The sequence below is a fragment of the Garra rufa genome, chromosome 1, assembly GCF_049309525.1.
Source record: "Garra rufa chromosome 1, GarRuf1.0, whole genome shotgun sequence".
NCBI lineage: Eukaryota > Metazoa > Chordata > Actinopteri > Cypriniformes > Cyprinidae > Garra > Garra rufa.
In genome coordinates, this window is record NC_133361.1 from 50,312,692 (window position 1) to 50,325,217 (window position 12,526).

At 38.2% G+C, this 12,526-nt stretch overlaps 1 protein-coding gene across 1 annotated transcript; it reads left to right on the forward strand.

Annotated features, from left to right (window-relative positions):
* Positions 1–1,196: 1,196 nt before the first annotated feature.
* LOC141316492 (beta-1,4 N-acetylgalactosaminyltransferase 2-like) lies at positions 1,197–11,616 on the forward strand. The gene is made up of 10 exons (XM_073832782.1): positions 1,197–1,342; positions 4,147–4,272; positions 4,497–4,600; positions 4,758–4,804; positions 5,004–5,184; positions 9,786–9,872; positions 9,992–10,173; positions 10,857–11,000; positions 11,086–11,311; positions 11,435–11,616. Exons 1-10 carry the CDS (start codon positions 1,197–1,199, stop codon positions 11,614–11,616), a joined length of 1,425 nt encoding a protein of 474 aa, XP_073688883.1.
* Positions 11,617–12,526: the final 910 nt, after the last annotated feature.

Consider the following 12,526-nt stretch of genomic DNA (forward strand, 5'->3'; position numbering starts at 1 on the left):
TTTCAGTGTTTTATTTTTAATAAATTTGTAAAATTTGCAAATCTGGTTTTTGCTTTGTCATTATTATGGTGTATGGAGTGTAAATTTTATTTTATTAAAAATAAAACACTGAAATAAGTACATATTATAAGTATTCATACCCTTAACTCAGTATATAGTTGAAGCACCTTTACAGCCTCAAGTCTTTTTGGGTATGATGTGACTAGCTTTGCATATCTGCATTTGGCAATTATCTGCCATTCTTTGCCTCACCTTTTCACCTCTCAAGCTCTGTCAGCTTGGATGGGGGCTGGCAGACATTTTCTAGAGTCCTAGTTGTTCCAGTCGTCTTCCATTATGGATAACGCTTCTGTGAACCTTCAATGCAGCAGATTTTTTTTTTTAACTCTTCCCTAGATCATTGCCTTAACGCAAGTCTGTCACTGAGCTCTACAGGCAGTTATCTTGACCTCAGGACTTGGTTTTTGCTCTGATTTGCATTTTCAGCTGTTAGACATTTTCTGAGAGGTGTGTGCCTTTCTAAATCATACTCATTCAAATGAATTTGCCACAGTTTAACTCCACTCAAAGTGTAGTAGCATCTAGAAGCAATATGAATGCTCCTGAGCTAAATTTCAAGTGTCCCAGAAAAGGGTATGAATACTTATGCAACGGGATCTATTCAGTTTTTTATTTTTAATAAATTTGCACAAATGTTAAAAACCTATTTTTTTGCTTTGCCATTATGGAGTAGGGAGTGTAGATTGATGTGGGGGAAAAGTAATTTAAAGTAGTTTAACATAAGGCAGCAACATAACAAAATGTGAAAAAAAATGAAGGGGTATGAATAATTTCGCATGGCACTGTAACTTTATAACATTAAAGTTGAACCACTGATGTCACATGGATTATTTTAACAGTGTCCTTACCTATTGTATAGTTGCATTGATGTCTATGCAGGGTTAAAAAAACACAAAAGCTTGTTTAGGCAACGCAGTTGTTTAAAAAACAGTTAACTATAACACTAACACTAGGATAAGTCGCCCAAAAATGCTAATCATTGACTCATCTTTGTGTTGTTCCAAGCATTAGTTTTATTTTGTTTGTTTAGCAAGTATTAAAAAGATCCAAAGTTCTGGTATACAAGTGTTCCAGTTTTAATCCAAGTTTTAATGATGTTTGTAACTCAGATTTCATGATTTCAGATCATCCCCATAATGAAGAACATCCACTGGATTGCTTTCCTGATTATTCTTGGTGTTGTACTGAGCAGCTACGTCATAAAAAGTGGAGTGTTGAAAGTCACAAAAAGCAGACTACCACCCAGGTACACGTTGTCGTTTTTAGGGGCCAAGCACCGAAGGTGCGATGGCACCTATTGTATCCGTTAGATTTCTTTCTAATATTATTAGTATTCTTCCGCCATTGCGTCTATGGCAGCCCATAGAACTGCTTGCGGGAAAGTTGTATAATTTGGCACACTGATAGAGGACAGTCTGAAATGTCACTGTAGCTAATTTGGAGTCTCTAACTCAAACTCTCTAGCGCCACCACTTGTCCAAAGTAGCACTTTCTTTTTGCTAATAACTTTTGAACCGTAAGCCACAAATCAAAATTCTTTTTTTCTCCGAATCCTTGGGTCATGCCGAGTCGAATGAACACTAAATTTTCAAAATCGTAAGGTTTAGTTTTTTTTCTATAATTTATTGTTTGTAAAACCTACTTTTTCGAACTCGTCTTAGACGGTTTGTCTGATTTTCACCAAAATTGGCTCAGATCATCTTCAGACCATGCTGGCAAAAAGTTATGGAATTCAAGTTGATTGGACAAACCGTTCTCGAATAACGAGCTAATTAATTCTACGAAAAGCGTGCAAAAATGGATGTGAGGCCATATCTCCGCAACAGTTTGTCGTATTGAGACTTAACTTGGTTTGTGTTATAACAAGCATGACCTGAGGCTACCTGCAGTGTTTCGTCACAGTGCCACCTAGTGGTCAGGAGATATGACAATTGGCTATTTTTGCTTATAACTTCTCAGTGCTTTGTAGCCTGGAAAAATCCAGACCCTAATCTATTAAGATTAAGGGTCTGGGATCGAGCAATGAAAACTGCCTAACTCAAGGGGCGGCACCAAGCATGCATTTGAAACTCTCACTGCACACAATTGGATAACGCCACGACCAATCACAACAATACACGCTTAGCTACCAGCAGAGCTAAATGAGGTTTCATTAACAAAGTTCGGGAGAAGCGCGTCAGATACTTAGCATAAACATCACAAGAGGAGCCCACTCAAGTCAATCAGCGCCATAGGTTTAAATACGGCTGACTCACCTCAATTCACTCGATGGTTTATCAGTAAACCTCCACCGCCCCATCTCATCACTCCGAGTTCTCGCTACTCCTATTGGGGGGTAACGTACTCTGGGTTCGGGCCACTCTCGAGCTCGGAGCCCTTCACCGGACAGCACGCCAAACATGCACTACTATCCTCCGGCTAATTATATGTAAGCGTGAACTCGTGAACAGATTAAACTCTTGCCGTATCCAGTCGGCAAAACAGCAAAAACATCCTTCTTGCAAAGGAACGATTCGAGTTTTCGGTTTTCTGTTCCTCTTTTATATGAAAAGCCAAGTCTAACTCGTTCATTGTAGCGGCCAAAGCCGTTTCAAACAACCGGTGTTCATCTGTAGCGACAGCAATCTTTTAAAGTTTACTATATGATTCGGACGTCGCAGTGCTGTCGTCATCAGTTTAGCTCGCCTCTGGCCCGCCTACATCAGATACATCGATTTGATTGGTTCCCACAACTGCTTACGTAATGCAGTAACCTGCATCATTGCTCGATGCCAGAGTGTCTTGCAGAGACAATTCAAATTGTTTTCAACATAAATCAAAATGGCGGACAGGAAGTTCATCCAATTATGGCATAATTGGTATCAATATTCTCAGGCATGACCCAAGGAATATATCAAGACCAGTTTCATTACAATAGGCTAATCTAAACAAAAGTTATTAGCATTTTTCAAAATTTCTTTATAACTTTTGACCACAAGGTGGAGCTGCCTCCAAACTTGCTGAAGCTGCCTCCAAAGGTGCCGAAGACACATACCGAGTTTTGTAATAATACATTGATGCGTTCGTAAAATATAGCATTTTACATGAAAATTCAAAATGGCCGATGCCCAAAATGGCTGATATTGGAAAACTTGGGTATTGTTCAACTTGGCATGCTCCACAGAAGTTATTTGTAATTGAGAAGTTATTTGCAAAAATAGCCATTTTTCATATCTCCTGACCACTAGGTGTCACTGCGCCAAAACACTGCAGGTAGCCTCAAGTCATGCTTATTATAACACACACCAAGTTTGGTCTCAATACGCCAAATCGTTGTGAAGATATAGCTTCATATCCATTTTTGTGCGCTTTTCATAGAATTCATTTGTGCGTTATTCGAGAACGGTTTGTCCAATCAACTTGAATTCCATAACTTTTTGCCAGCATGGTCTGAAGATGGTCTGAGCCAATTTTGGTGAAAATTAGACAAACCGTCTAGGACTAGCAATTAAAAATAGAAAAAAAAAAAACGAAACCTTTACGATTTTTGAAATTTGGACTTCATTCGACTTGGCATGACCCAAGGATTCAGAGAAAAAAAGATAATTTTCCTACTAGACCTTAAGGTTCAAAAGTTATTAGCATAAAATAATTGAAATTTTGGACAAGTGGTGGCGCTAGAGAGTTTGAGTTAGCGCCTCCAAACTTGCTATGATTATGTTGAGACTGTTCTCTTTCAGTGCGCCAAATATGACAACTTTTCCGCAAGCGGTTCTATGGGCTGCCATAGACTTCCAGAATGGAAGAAAAAGAATGCTAATGGAAAAAGAATGCTAATAACTTTAGACAATAACCTTGGCCATAAATGTGGTCAAATTCAAAGAAACACCCATTTTTACTAACTTTCTGTTTCTTCTACTTGTGATCATTCTATATATACTAGTCTGTACCTTAACCTCCACTTGTTTACTGAGAAATGCGATTACTTTATTCAACAGTAAGAATCCTAAACAAGATCAAATCTCAAGGTGTCATTTATTTTTCCCTTTGGTTTATCTCATCATTCCAGTTTAGATGCTCTACCTGTGGTGTAAGCATGTTGTCAAGTTTGACAGGACTCCTCAGGCCAAATCTATCTTGCCAAGGAACTGAATTTACCCGGCAATCTGTGCCAGATGATCTCAATGCCATTCTGGAACGCAGAGCAAAAGAATTTAAACAACACCAACTCAGGTTGAACTGGATTTCTCTTTATCTCGCACACAGTCCTGTAACACAACACCATGTGTCATAATGTCATTTGTCGTGGGTGTTACGTTTAATACACATTCAAATCTTGTTTTCTGACAGTCATATTTTTACAGCATTTTGACATTTTTACAGCTCCATACATATCTCTTACATTAAACTTTTTGGGAGTCATTTATAAATTTTTCTAATATTGTGCTTTTTTTCAGGAATAAGAAAAATGAAGATATTATTATTGCCCCGGTCAACTGTCCTCTCCAATATCCAATTACGGGTTTCAAAGTAGCTCCTCTGAAGAAAAGTATCATACCAGGTTAACATACTTTCCCTGTTAACTGAATCATGTTTAGGAATGTTATTTAACTGAGTGAAACTGACCTTATATGCATATTAATAAATGTTACAAAAGTAATCTCCCTTAATCTATTAAGTGAATGGTTTTTAAAAATATAATTTAAATATCATTTCAGGTCTCGCTCTTCAAATGCAAGGGAGAGGCAAGAGTGAGATGTACAAGGTAGAGCAAACAATGCCCTTTGTGCTTATTGTTTTTTTATACAGTTAAAAGCCCTAGTACATTTACTATACATGTATGTTTAAAATTCTGTTTTCACCATTAAATTTGTTTGTTAAGCATTAAATGCAAAATCTTAAATTCTGTTTCCATTCTAAATGTGGACTTAAATGGACTTTTCCTGCACTTGACACAATTGCAGGTGTCTTTGAGTGTGAAGAAAGGAGTGCTCTCAGTGGAGGATGTTCTGGATGAAGATCAGGTGAAAGGACAGGATCAGAGTGAACTGACCATCTCATCCAGAAACCTCACACATCTCAATGATCTGCTGTCCAGAGTGGCCTACACCAGTACCATCTACCACATCAAAACATCAGACTTGGGTAAGGGCTACAACCCCTGGCAAAATTTATGGAATCACTACACTTAGAAGATGTTTTTTTTACTTTAAAACAAATAAACCAATCACAGATATAACACAAAATAATTTTGTTTAATTTTTCAACAAACTGGTTATGTGAAACTAACCTCGAACAAATGAAATTAAAATAGTTGAATTAATAGAAAATTATTTTCCATATAAAGTAGAGGAAAGAATTATGGAATCATTCAATGTTGAGGGAAAAAATGGAATCAGCTTGTAATTAGTATTTCTGAAACAAATATCTAAACATATTCAGTGATGAATCACAAATCTGCAATGGACAAGCAGATGATGCTGGAACTTTTGTGCCATTCTAATGAAGTGTATAAAAATGACTGCCTAAAGAAAACAATCAAATATCCCAACTCATGTGTAATATGGGGTCGGATCAGTTTGGATCTCAATCCGATTGAAAATGTATGTGGAAATGAAAAAACTGGTCTATGACAATGCTCCATCTTGCAAAGCTGATCTGTCAAATGCTATTCAAGAAAGTTGGAACCAGCTTGATGAAGAATAGTGTTGTTGTTTTTTTACTAAAGTCCATGCCCTAACGAATTCAGCCCATCATAAATGCCAGAGAAGGAGCAACAAAGTACTAACTGTGTTTTTTGGTTAATGATTCCATAATTAATTACCTCAACATTGAATGATTTCATATTTTTTCCTGTACTTAATATAAAAAATAATTTTCCATTGTTTAAAAGAGCTTAATCTCATTTGTTTGAGGTATGTTTCACATAACCAGAATGTTGAATTAATAAACAAACATCTTAGTGTGGCGATTCCATAATTTTTGCCAGGGGTTGTATTTGAAAATAGATGTAGCTACAGGGGATCAAGCATGCAGTGATGAAAAGGCAGGATTAATGTTCAAGTTCACTTCAGCCAGTGTAACCTGTTGAATTTGATTGTTGGTGTGATTTGCTTTTGTACAACCATTCAATAAGCAAGAAGTTAATATTAAGCAAGTTATCTTATACACACAATATTGCTCACGGCCTTTGATGAAGGCCACAGCAGAATTATGAACAGTTCTCTGAGCAAGTAATAATGCTCTGTTAACACTGCAGGCAAATGTGTCCCAAATCCATTTTATTGCTCACATGTGTGTCAGATCTGTTTTTTAATGACAGTATCAACAGCACAAACCACATGGAATCTGATCTCTTTTTTGTTAAATTCCGATTTGTGCCACTTTCATATGTGGTACTAAATCTGATACAGTTCAGATGTGTTGCAAAGCGACCGCAGTGTGAACAGTCGTATCAGAATTTATGCAACTTTTACGTCACTCTAGATCAGTAGTTTTCAAACCTGTCCTGGAGGCACCCCTGCCCTGTACATTTTGTAAGTAACCCCTAATAAGACACTCCCAAATCACGTCTTGCAGTTTCTACTATTAAGCTGATGATTTGAATCAGGTGAGTTAGATGAGGAAGACATGTAAAATGTGCAGGACAGGGGTGTCACCAGGACATGTTTGAAAACCACAGCTCTAGATCAACATTCATCATAATTCTGCACTCATGGGAGTCACGTCAAAGATTTTACATATCCAAAGTTATTAAGACAGTTGCGAAAGGCAGTAAGTAGAAGTTGAAGTGTCAGAATTCATAAGTATTACAGCTTTACAACTTACTTATTACAACTTATGCGCAAATTTGGAATATCGCATAAAACATTGGTGAATAAGCACCGTTTCCATCCAACGAGTCAAAGAGAACATAATCATTACTTCCTGATAAACTGGCACTAAATAATACTGAATATACAGTGCCTATAGAAAATTATCAAACCCTGTGAAAACCTTTACCTTTTGTCACATTACACCCTGGAAAAAAAAATAAATTAAGTCAAACTTTTTGATGTATACATTATAACTGGGGCTGTGTATTGGCAAGGGCCTCACGATACGATACATGGGTCACGATACAATAAATATTGTGATATAATGCAAAAGTTTGTATTTGCATACATGTCACATTGACAACTTGATAAAGTCGGCAGACTTTTTTTTTTGAAATTCTTGTTTTAATTTTTCTGATAATCAAATGAAAGCATAAACATTAATTTATTTTTAATCAAATGAAAAATAAACCCTTTTAATTTTTGTCAAACAAACAGAGGTTTACTGTTAAAATCAATACATGGAAGAAAAATTATATTCAGGTTAAATAATAATTGTAGTTTTTTTTCTACAATTAAGTGGTTATTCTTGTTGTAATATTTATTTTTTATCATATATATTGTTTTATGTAAATTATTTAAATAGGAATATATAAACACTTACATTATACTGTACAAAAGTAATACAAGACTAATATTGTTCTGTTACATGTTAAACCGTACTTTTATGTTGACAGGTTGCCTTGAAGTTTCTGTGTGTACAGTATGATATGATGCTTTCTCAAATGAAATGGTAAAAGTGACACTCACAGCAGCTTTGGAGATTGAGTTTATCTGTTCATGTGAGATGCAAAGGCCAAAAATTAGCGGGTGCGTCACGTGTGCTTCAATATGCGTGTAGTAAAAACGCGTCTCCGCCTTTCATACATACAGAGGCAAACGGAACATGCAGGATTCAAATTGAAATGGTCTTTTTGCATTGGTCTTGTGGCCACTGGTTTTTTCATTCCTTGGGTTGAAGCGATCCCATTAACACGATATTTATCCCTGGAATGCGACTGGGCTAATTTTGGACTAGTTTTGAGAAGCAATTGGACTGGCTTTGTTGTGAAAACCTGACAACCCTGTTCTGTTGTTCTTTTGCGCATATGAGTTAGTTCAGAACCATGCTGAAATCAGCTCTAGGGGGAGTTCTGTCTCAAACTTCTTCCATTGAGGTTAATGGTGACTACATGCTCCTTGAACCTTCAATGCAGCAGAACTTTTCTGAACTCCAGATCCACAGATTTGTGCCTTGCAAAAATCCTGTTTCTGAGCTCTACTGCCCTACTTTTGAATTTAGGGCTTGGTTTTTCAGCTGTTAGACCTTTTATTGAGAGGTGAGTGCTATTCCAAAACATACCCATGTAATTGAAATTGCCACCTGAAAATAACAAAATATTGAGGTGTTATTATAATGGGTTATTAATATAGATTATTACCTGTAATCCAGAGCCTCGGGAAACAGGAATTTGAGTCTTTTCCGCAAACTAGTTCTTTCGAACAGAATGAACTAGTTTAATACACTAGTTCATTTCACATATGGGCAAATATATTATCAAAGCACCCAATAATGATGTAAAACTTGGATCTTTAACATGTCTAAAGCATATAAAGTGAATAAGCTTTTTCTTTTGTCCTCATCAGCTCACCTTTCCACATAAACTATAAGATATTGACAAGTTCTTGTGATGTGCTCATGCATATCACTGGCTCAGTTGCCTTTGGTTCAGGTCTGAACACGTTCCTTAGTTCAGTGAGTGATGGAGCAACTGAAGCGTTGAATTAATTGGCAAACCAACGTCAGAGGATCACGTACAGCAGTATTTTGTCATCAGGCATGTGCGAAAGTGAGTTTTGACTGAGTGATTGTAGATCTGTGCTGCTTAAGCAGTGAACTGTTTCAGATAGGTTAGTCTGATTTGGTGAACTTGTTCAACTAGTTCATCAAAAAAAAAAAAAAAGTTTTAAAAGAAATGATTGAAAAATAAAGCCTGTGGCTCTGGATTACAGGCAATGTTTTTATGCTCGGTTTCATGCACAGACAGGCAGCCACTGATGCTCTGTCGCATTTTATAAATCAGACAGGACCATGGTTTTAGCTAAAAATCTTCTTTGATGTTCTACTCAAGAAAAAAAGTATTTTGGATAACCTGAAGGTCAGCAAAATAACAGCATTTTTTATTTTTTTTTTTTTTTTGGGGGGGGGGGGGGGACTATCCCTTTAAGAAGTTTAAAGGAATTAAAGGACATTTAAAAGAAACCCTGGGTATTAAGACTTGTGTAGCTTTTGGTTGTAATTTTCAGTCAAAGGTTACATACGGTTATAATAAGGTTAATACCTGGGGTTTCCTTGGAAGCAGAAGATGCTTGCTTTGGTATGGAATGTAGTTACTATTATAAAACAGACAGTTCCGGTCCTTGATTCTGATTGGTTGAGCCACGTCCAAAGCTGTTGTAAATTACAAACATACACCTTTGTTTATGTCTATGTGTTTCTCTGCAACCACTTTATTGCAAAACGTTTATGGTTGGAACCGTTTACGAGAACCTACAGTGTTTGGCGGAAGAACAATGTTTTTATTACTATCCTTACACTTTATTTGCTCCGTTTTATTTTGTGAAACCTTACCATGTATATGGAATAGCTGTTTTATAAAAGCAATAAGCCCCGAGAAGGTTTGGTTTACAGTGAATTTATAACAGCTAAGGGGCGTTGTTCGGCACGACGTAAGCGGAACTTCTTGGTGTCAATGGGCCTTTGTGATTAATTGCAAAAAAAAAAAAAAAAACTAACTAGCTATATGTATTCACTATTTAATCACTGTAAGAAATGTTTCTTATGGCTGGAGATATAATTACAATGACTCGAAATATGTCTTCTTTCCTCAGGCTACTTCACTTTCGAAGACCAAGAAGCCATATTTCCAATTACGATTCGAAGACCATCAGTACCTGTTCTGTATGACCCAGGAAAAGGTAATACCACAACACAACAATTTAAAAAAAAAAAACACTATGATTATCATGGTACCACTATGATATGCTATCACTTTGGTAGCATCTAAGGAACCGTTTTGTCTCTCTTTGCAATTTAGATGTCAACTCACAGGTAACCATAATAACCAAGACCTTTCTGAGGTATAAAGAGCTGAACGTTCTCATCGAGAGTATCAGGAAATTTTACCCTAAGATCAAGATCATTGTTGCGGATGACAGCCTCAAGCCTGAACGTGTGTCTGGAAACCACATTGAGCACTACATCATGCCTCCTGCACAGGTAAATACTTCTGTGTCATCATTTCTATTGATCTAATTCTGTATTTCACACATCTCCAGACCAATTCACTCATCGCCAACATAAGCAGACCAACGCCTACAGCTGACAGAATGTGACTTCTCAATCATTCCAAAACCACACAAAAGCTAATTAATATTTAATAGGCGTTAATAGCACATATTGTTATACCTCAGGTACAGTGTGTTACAGGGTGTTGCAACAAACAAAAACAAAAAAACCTGACAAACATGTCTGTTGCCATTGGTCTGCCTCTGTTGCTTAAGTGTGAATTGGCCTTTAGTTGTTAAAAGGGAAGTCTAATGCTGTTTCATGAATTTTGACTTATTTAAACTGTTAAGGAGTTGGATTCCCATGCTAATCACATTTGTGAGGGAATTATGTTGATGTCACAGCTTGCAACCGATCGCTACGCAAAAGCATTGCGCACTTGTGACTCTTTAGCTCCGCCCACGCCACACCATGCCTCCAGGAACTCGACTGTTTTCAGAGAGAAAAGCTGTGTCTTTCTTTTTAAAAAAATTATAAAACTAAAGACTCTTCAGAGATATGCAATACTACTCTATAGGCTCTCAAGATTAACATGACATTGGCCTGTGTGTTATGCCCTTTAAGTGTTGATGACCTGGTAACTGATTACTGCTGATGATTATTTGGCTTCTCAGGGCTGGTTTGCGGGAAGAAATTTGGTTGTATCACAGCTCACAACCAAATACTTCTTGTGGGTCGATGACGACTTTGTGTTCTCGAAAGAGACAAAGATTGAGCGTTTTGTGGAGATTATGGAAGCAGTTCCAGAACTAGATGTTGTAAGTATATATGTACAGTATAATTGTTTGCAAGTGGAAAGTCTTTAAGCAATATACTTGTAAAAACTCTTTTTTCTCTGATTAGCTTGGTGGTGAGGTGTCAGGTGACCAGTTCTACTTCATTCTGGAGTATGACGAGGGAGATGAAAGTAACGGAGGCTGCCTGAGCCGTATTAGAGGGTTTCATCAGCCACTTTCAGGCTATGATGGCTGCTTTCTGGTGGATGGCGTAGTAAATTTTTTCCTGGCAAGGACTGATGCGGTGCGAAGTGTTGGCTTTGATCCGTTCCTCAAAAGAGTTGGTCACACCGGTAAGTGTACCAAATTTTACTTGAGTAAAACATCTTCAATGATCAATTCCAAGCACATTGTATTTATCTCAATCTGCTCTTCATTTTCATGCCCCATCTGTGGATTTTCACCACCGACTTCAGAGTTCTTTATTGATGGACTTGGAAAGCTGTTGGTTGCGTCCTGTAAAGGTCTCTCTGTTGGTCACCAGACACACCAGCCACAGGCCGAATATGACTCTTATAGGAATCAAGGAAAAGCTGAAGAAGAGAGAAAACTTGCTCATCATTTCTTTAAGAATTATCTTAACTACATTAAGTACTGATTAATAATAATAAGTCCCAAAGGATTCAAAGCTGGCATCAGCAATGGAGGACCCTCAGTTGGTGTCGGTGCGAGCTGCTGGCATTCCAAGGGTCTCTACGCACATGAGCCATGCAGACTCTACGCACATGAGCCACGCAGACTCTACGCTCCCTAGCACCAGTCTCAGCACAATCAAGTAATTTGATTTCAACGGTTTCAACGCTCTCAAGCCTGCCAGCCACTACTCACCCCAGTTTCCCAGGCACAGCACCATCAGTCTTGGAAATAGACAATGTACTCTCTCTGTCCTGCCTGTTGTGGCTATGGCCATTCTCTGTGTTTGGGCCACACACACCACCGTAGATCCCCCAAGGTGGCAGCCTTCACTGCACAACCTCCCAAGGTGGTGGCGCCACTCTGCTCCCCGAATCTGATCCCAAGTTTAGCCCAGAGAAGGCTTCTGATCCTAAGTCTAGGGCTCCTGTTCCTGAGTTTGGCCCAAAAAAGTGCTTCTGTTCCCCGAGTGTAGCCTGCTCCGCTGGCTCCATCCTGGCTCTCTGCTCTGCATCAGTCCTCTGTCCCTCCACTTCCACATGGACCTGGCCCTCCATCCCTCCCCTGTTCCACCTTCATTCCACCTCCCTCCTGGACTTTAGTCTATTCTGCTTGGAGGATCTTTAGCTGGAGTGCCTGTGAGCTGCGCTAGAGGGCACTCTGTCCCAGACTTGTACCACTCCGCTGCCTGGACTCATCAGCACTCATCAATTGCATTCACCTGTCTCTCATTACCTTTTCAGTCTCACACTACTATGGTTGAACCACTGATGTCACATGGACTATTTGTGTTACAATCTGGGAAAACCCGTTGGATGTCGTGCTGTGACATTTTCTGGAAATTCGAAAAATGTAGAATGTCCATTTTTTGTCAA

Excerpts from the sequence above, each read along its gene's own strand:
- LOC141316492 (XM_073832782.1), top strand. The coding sequence starts at position 1,197 with ATGAAGAACATCCACTGGATTGCTTTCCTGATTATTCTTGGTGTTGTA. Across the intron at positions 4,601-4,757 it reads GAAGAAAAGTATCATACCAG|GTCTCGCTCTTCAAATGCAA; the intron begins GTTAACATACTT and ends ATATCATTTCAG. Across the intron at positions 10,174-10,856 it reads ACATCATGCCTCCTGCACAG|GGCTGGTTTGCGGGAAGAAA; the intron begins GTAAATACTTCT and ends TTGGCTTCTCAG.